Here is a 7,252-nt window from a genome sequence, read left to right on the forward strand (position 1 = left end):
GAAAGGGCTTATTTCTCTGAACATTGAAAGAAAATGAATCCTTCTTCAGTCCACTGGGAACCGAAAAGGCCCTCTGTGCTTGTCTTGTGACCTTCAGACTAGTGCTGACTACTCTTTATCCCTTTGCAAAGAGAAGCAGCTGGTGACAGATATACATTCCTTCTTCCCCCCAAAACCCCCAGAATTTTTTGTACTCAGGGCACAATGCTAGTTTTGAAGTAAGAGGATTTCCCCCTAAGTGAAGGTGGTAAGTAGTTTAAAATATGCATGTTTCCTGCCTTCCCCCATTATGTACCTATAGCTTTTGAACTGAGCATAAAGATAGAAATAAACCGAGGATAATTCATTTTCACATTAGATATGATCTACTTCTGAAATAATGAAGCATACTGATGAGAGAATCTGGGAAAGAAAAGATAGCTCTTGGACTCTGTACAGTATACTACTCTTTTTTAAATACTTTGGCAGTGTTTTTGTTTGTATAGTAACACAGACGATCATACTGTTGTTGCATATCTCCATCCTATCCATAACCTTCTAGCTGATCCCAAGTATTGTAACTGTGAAGTCCTGCAGACTGAGTATCATAAAGAAAGGTCAATGCAAAGTTTTCTTAATAGGGAAAACAGCTAGAGATTTAAAACATAACATTTTAAAATGTAAGAAAGAAAAGAGGTCAGCTCTATAAAATGTGGCTCATAAAATGTGTTTTAGGTGTAAAAGTCTGGGAAGTTTTCCCAGTGGCCTCGAAGTGCTTTGCAAATGTTAGTTACCTTCTTCATTCTTAGTTCCTCCATCTCTTTTCCCTTTATTTCACTGTTCGTAGAGTCTTTGATAATAAATCAGTGTGAATTATTCATCATCTGTACTGCAAAGCTGTAATTCAGCCTGCTGACAGCATAATCATGAGATTGAGTCGGAAGGTACAGTATGCATCTGTTATATTACATGCATTATTCCTCTTAATGTACACTCAGGGATTATCCCAAAGTAAACGTTTGAGTTGGGATACCTCATTCTGCGGAAAGGAAAGATGTTTCACCTCCTTGTCCTTGTAATTGATTCTCTGTCTTTGTCTGAGGTTAAGTAATTCGTGACAAGTATTTTTCTGTTTGAATGATCTCGAATGTTTTGTAGGGTTTTTCTCCTACAATTTTAAGTCTGCATAACGTTATCTTTGTTGCTGTATACTAAAAAAGCAATTCAACTTCTTGCTTGACTTCTGTATCTAGGAGTTTGTAGCTTATACTCCCCTCCTATGGAGATGCTGCTTACCTTTTTCTATTTATCATTTCACTAACAGGCAAACAGCAAGATGTCTGCAGCACAGAAGGCTCTGGCCAAAGTTGATAAGAGTGGAATGAAATCCATTTCTACTTTCTTCAGTTCCAAACCTAAAGCATCAAAATAAAGACTTATTCTTGAAAGAGTTTTATACAGTGGTTATTTTTATGTTAAGATAAAAGACGTCTCCCGGGGTTTTTTGTTAGTACAGTATATGCAGGGCATGTTTGTGTACATGGTGGAGTGTGATGAAGAGACTGAGCTAGAGTGGTACAGAGCTGTTATGCCTCAGCGGACCAAGGCAGTACCATGCCGGTATTCCAGCTTGGGTCAGGAAAACAGCCTAACTGCTTTAGCATGGTCCTGTGAGCTGAGAAGCAAGGTTTAGCATCAGGCCATAATGTACTGCTGCTTGTTCTAGAGCAAGCTCAGTCAAGGCCACCACAGAGTTTTCTCCATTGCACTCCATTCTGGGCTGGAAGCATGCCCTTCTTTGAGTTTTTAAGAAGAGATTTTTTATTCATAAGGAGCATTATTTTTTGAGACTTTTTGGATATTTTTACCCAGTATAACACCAGAGTAGAATGGTATTGCTAGATTTTTATGTTGACCCAAATCTAAGTGCTGATGCAAGCGTTGCCATTGGTGGCAAATTATCAAGGCAAAGATAGCGTCTATATTGGGATTTGGGTTGTTTTCAATATACTAGAAACAAATTGCAACAAATGTCAATGTGCCTGTATTGCAATAAAGTGCTTTGTGTAGCGAATTTGTGCTTGTTGTATTTGCTGTATGTTTCAAGAGTTGGGTTAAACTTCAGGACATTTCTTAAGGGGTTTTGGTATTTTCCTGTGTATAAATTTTAATCCTTAAAGAATTACAGCATCACTTTAGGCTTACATGATAAATCTCTTAAACCATGGCAATATAGGGTATTTTTATGCTCAGATCCAGGGTCAATAGGTCCTTACAAAAATAATTACGGAAAGATTCATTTAAAGGCAAAACTGGGGTTTTTGAAGAAGCCTATTTGGAGCTGTATTGAAAAGCTTAAGTGTGAGTGTCTTAGATAACATTTAGTTTTATGAAGTTTTGCACAAGGTAGGACTGTTACTTAAAACACACTACTCACCCTGGGTGTGTTCTTTCCTCATTACAGAGTATTCCTATATATTCAGAGGGATAGCTGCCTGCTATGTTGCAACCTCCCTGATTCACAGAACTGAAAAAGAGGTGGAGTCACTGGGATCATTTGTATAGGTCTAGCCAGTTCTGCACAACACTCATCGTTTTGTCCAGCAGTTGTTGCACTGAGTCATTCCTGTAGATCAACTACAATGTGTGTTTTAGAAAGACACTCTTAAAATATGTCATTCTTCGCTACTTCAGCTCAGTGGAGAATCTGCCTATATCCCTTGATAATGGGAAGTTTCAGAGAAGGCAGGAGTTTCTTCATTTTTGTTAACACTGTCATTTTTCCACTTCAGACTTACTTGCTGCCATTTACAACCCATGGATTACAGTCGTGTCTGTTAGGTTAAGGAGCTCTGTGGCTCTTTCACCAGCCCTATCAATAAAGTTTCCTTTTCTGACATTAGCTATCAGACAAGTTTAAAAGTTAATAGTAGGTGTCGTTGTGTGTGACACTTTCTACATACACCCCATTTAGAATTGCCATCTTCTTTTTTTCCTACCTTACTTGTCTAGTAAGCAAAGACTAGCCCTGTAGCAGCATGTATTGGTTTATCCCATGGGTCTTTGCTATGATTGGAAAGAGCTAGCGTTTGGTGAGCCCAGAATGAGCAACTGCAGTCATGAACCGGAAGGGTTATGTTTTGAAAAACATTCAGCCTAGCCCAGCAATTTATTTGACAGTCAAAGAAACCCCCCAACTTCGTATCAGTAGGAGAAGGCATGCACCAGTGATGACAACTTTTGAAAACCACCACTCAAAAGTGCAGGATAATGCTGTGGAAAAAGAAGAAAAAGAACAGGCACATACTGTCATGTTAATGGAGGAAGTTTTGTGCAGCAGGCAACATCTTGGGGAGTATTTTGGTAAATAAGAGGAAAAGAATTGTGTATCTATTAATGGAAAGACAATTCCAAGCACTAGAAGATGTTGAGAAAGCAGAAAAACATGGGTTGGATGTTTGAGTGGAAAACCAAGAATGGGAGAAAGTTACGTTAGAAACAGGAACTGTGAGGTAGGACAGATATATGGTAGAAGCTCTTCTGGATATTTAAATCTGCTAGTTTTAGGGGTTTGGTTTTCAATAGTTCAAAAAATTTGTGAAATAAATTTTGGAAATGCATCTTTTCATTGACTGAACTGTTCAAGAAACTTTCTTCTAAGAAAAAATCCCAGTTCCTCTGGTCAAAATTTAGGACAGAAGGAGGACAGTTCTGATGGAGATGGGAGGTCTTTGTGCTGACTCCTGATCTGGGGTACTGATTATTATTTTTTCTTTCTCTGTACATGACTTTCACATCTGCCACTGTATGCAAGGACTAAGTCTAGAGTGCTTCCGCTGTGCATAGATGCATTTTGCTTTAGTGTGTCACATCTCGACTTCAGCTGTCAGCTATGCCATGACTTACAACAATTGTAATTTTTTTAGTGACTGTGCTTTTGGTTGAGCAGGAATTTGTGCATGACAAAAAAAAAAAAAAAGCCATTTCCAAAAGCCATTAGAGCTTTCACGTGAAAACAAGAACTCTTTTCCCTTTAGGAAAGAATGAAATACATTTAGTAACTTTGAAACTTCCTCAACATGTAGCTGTAAGAAGTTATGAAGAGCATATGGTGCCAAATACATAAAACAATATTTCCTACCACAACAAGGATTTAAATATAGTTTCTCTGCCTGGCCAGCAGTAGCAGTAGGTCATTATGAAGCGCTGCTTTGCTATTTCTTCTTCGCTTAGCTTAGCATGAAACAATATGCCAGCACCATTATAGAAATGTGGTCTTACTTTATTTCTTTTTCTGGATTAACATGCCATCTCTACATGTTCATGTAAATATCTGATGAGTTGTGATGCTTTTATAGTTGTTGTTTTGGGATTAAGTGGCTCTTACTTTTCCACTTTTTTAGACTTCACATTGCAAATGTATTGACATCAGTGGGCATGGAAAACTTCATATGAAAATACCAGCACTGACTTAGGGATATGTAGGGTTTGAACTTGCACATCAGTCTTAAGTAATTAGTTTTATTTGTAGAAGTGACAACTGGTGATTTGAATATTTTCAGTGGAAAAGGCGGCATAGTTGTCAGAATATGCATTCAGATCTGAAATCTAGAAGAATTTCGGTGATGCTTGTTTTCAGGTGTTTAGCTGCATCTGACTTGGTGTTTTTTAGAGGGAAACCAAATGCATGGATGCTTATTTGAATAGATTAATATTTATGACTAGGGTTTTCTCTTTCCTTTTTAGATGCCTGCACAAAGACATGCAAAGAAGAAATGAAAGGAGCATAAGGAGACTCGCTAATATTATTTTAACTTGCCATAATCTCAAAGCAGCTTTTAAAGGCTTTTTTTACACACTTTCTGAAAATAAATGCTGGAAGTTAGACATGCCCTGTTCCAAGAAAAAGCAAATCTCAGCAGATTAACATTGTTAAATATGCGGTGTGTTAAACATACACTGCTTCAAATTTTATAGCTTCTACACTATTGGTCTATTGGGCCCTTCCAGGAAAGCACTTACGAGCATGCCTAATGTTAAGCACATGAGCAGTGATCTTAGAGTCAGCAGTGCTGTTCGTGTGGATAAGTGCTTTGCTGGATCAGCGCCTAAAGTCCTGTTAGGTGCTGAGCATCCTGATCCATATCCAGCAAAGCACTTATGTCCATGCTTATCTTGAAGTGGAAGAGCCAGTCTAACTAATATTTGTGCATTAGTGTTCACCATAAAATATCTCTTGGCACAATGACTCACATGCTTAAAATTAAGCACCTGCCTAAGTATTTTGCAGGGTCACACCAACAGCATCCTTGAGCTAGTCTTAAATAATTACTTGATTTTGTATGAATTTTCTTTTTTTGTACTCATTGGGTTTTAACAGAGTATATGATTTTAGTGGCCATAATTACAAGTTTTAGAAGCTGCATAGCAAAATACATTGCATGCAATTTTCTCCTTTCTTTTTCAAAATCTAGCCAAATTCATCAAGGTGACCTTTTTGGATTAGAAATCCAATGTTCAGACACATAATCATTCAAAATGAAAAAAAGTTAACTATTTTTTAGGACATTCACATTTTTTGAAATAATTTCACTGAGTTTGATTTACATGGTTTTGTCCAACCCTGACCTATTATCCAGAAGATGTCATCTAGCTCTGGTTGTGCGGACAGTCTGACTCTTGAAGTGCTAAAACTTGAGGTAGGATGTGTGTTCAGAAGAGCAGATGGAAAAGGTGTATTTTTATTTTACTTTTTCTAAGGGATTGAAACCTTAGAAACATGTATAAAATAACTGTTGAGAACTAAACCAAAACTTATGTAATCCCGCAGGTAAAAAAAAAAAAGACATAATTGTTTATTGTATTTTTTACTCACGTAAGAGACACTTTCTGTGGAGTGAACTTCAACTAAAATGTCAACCTGAGTCTACATAAAATACGCAGAAAATGGGTGCTAATGAGATCCTTAAGTGATCTGTGTCAGATGCAGTCTGATGTTTTTAACTTAAATACCTGTTTATCAAACTACCATTAATATCTAAATCTTTGCTACAAAACTTTTATAAAGTAATAATTGACACGATCTTGAACATAACAAATGTGTACTTCAATAAATTTTAACTATGAACCCAGTTCACAGACACCTACAGCAAATGGCCAGAATGTTCTATAAAGCTTGAATATATTTGAAGCATTCTTGATAAGAAGTAAAAAATTATTTTGCTCCACTCTGGCAAATTCTTCCTAACTTCAAGTCAAACAAGAGCTCCAAGAAGAGTTTATTACAACATCACTGAAAACTAAATTTCAAGACAAAGAGGCAATAGCTTATTCAACTTTCTTTTCAACTGAATCTGCTTAACTCTGTTTTAGAATATGAAAAACCTGAACTGTTAACCATTTCAAAATCATGTATGAAAGGAAATGTAACCTGAATGCTTATTTTAGAAATCTGCACTGAATTCTTTTTGTTACCTTTATGTTTGTCTGGTTAAGCAATGTGCACTGTCCCTTTTCAAGGAAAAAATATTTATTTTAACATAGTTTTCTAGGCAGTACTGTAAGAATATTATGTGGGTCCAAGATGAAATTTCTATTTTTCTAGCTTACATTAAAAAAAAATGCTTGATGTATGAATAAGATTATATATTTCAATAAATTGTGGTTCCATTTTTTGGGTAAGTTTTTATTTTTAATCCATGTACAAGAAAGAAATAAATACCTTTGGAATAATTTGTTGATTATTACTTCATTAATTTCACAGAGAAATACAAAGAAAAATGCAGTGCAATCAGACTACTACTTAGCCTCCACAAGGTAGTCAGTAATTCTTAGACTGAGTTGAAGGAAATAATAGTGAGATAGGAATCTAAAAGTTCGTTAAGACAGATTCAGTGAAGCAATTAGACTAATTCTTGAGGACCTTACTGTACAGATGTTCTAGTGAAACCCCATTTCTGTGTACATATAGTTTTTGGCTTAAGTACTCTGGATATTTTGATTTTCATGAATGTGGCAGTGAATCTCTGAGCGATAGTGGGATGTGGAGGGTGGAAGTGAAGAGAATGATGTGATACTCATGTCATTTTTTTACATATTTTGCATTCTTCACCATCACATATGTAGTATATAGGTGCTCCATCACAGACTTACGCAGAACTGATAGACCATTCTTTTCCATGTTTTTTGTATCAGACAGTTAATCAGACACAAGGGAAAAGCTGTTCCTCTGCCAAAACATTATCCTGGTATCACCATGATGCTGTGCTAAGTG

General features: G+C 36.5%; 1 protein-coding gene across 3 annotated transcripts in view; it reads left to right on the top strand.

Moving 5' to 3' along the window:
* The window catches only part of RNASEH2B (ribonuclease H2 subunit B), a 44,106-nt gene extending 37,395 nt beyond the window's left edge, over window positions 1–6,711 (top strand). The window contains exons 11-12 of one of the 3 annotated variants that reach the window (XR_012627671.1): window positions 827–923; window positions 1,304–2,053. Coding sequence is in view for 2 of the 3 variants with exons in the window: in XM_074859732.1 (XP_074715833.1) it covers window positions 1,304–1,411 (108 nt within the window). In the remaining variant the exon portion in view is untranslated. Of the gene's footprint in view, window positions 1–826; window positions 924–1,303; window positions 2,054–4,725 lie in introns of those variants that run through there. The other 2 variants (XM_074859734.1, XM_074859732.1) reach the window with 2 other exon arrangements.
* Window positions 6,712–7,252: the final 541 nt, after the last annotated feature.

This window comes from Strix uralensis, chromosome 2 (genome assembly GCF_047716275.1).
Source record: "Strix uralensis isolate ZFMK-TIS-50842 chromosome 2, bStrUra1, whole genome shotgun sequence".
Taxonomy (NCBI): domain Eukaryota; kingdom Metazoa; phylum Chordata; class Aves; order Strigiformes; family Strigidae; genus Strix; species Strix uralensis.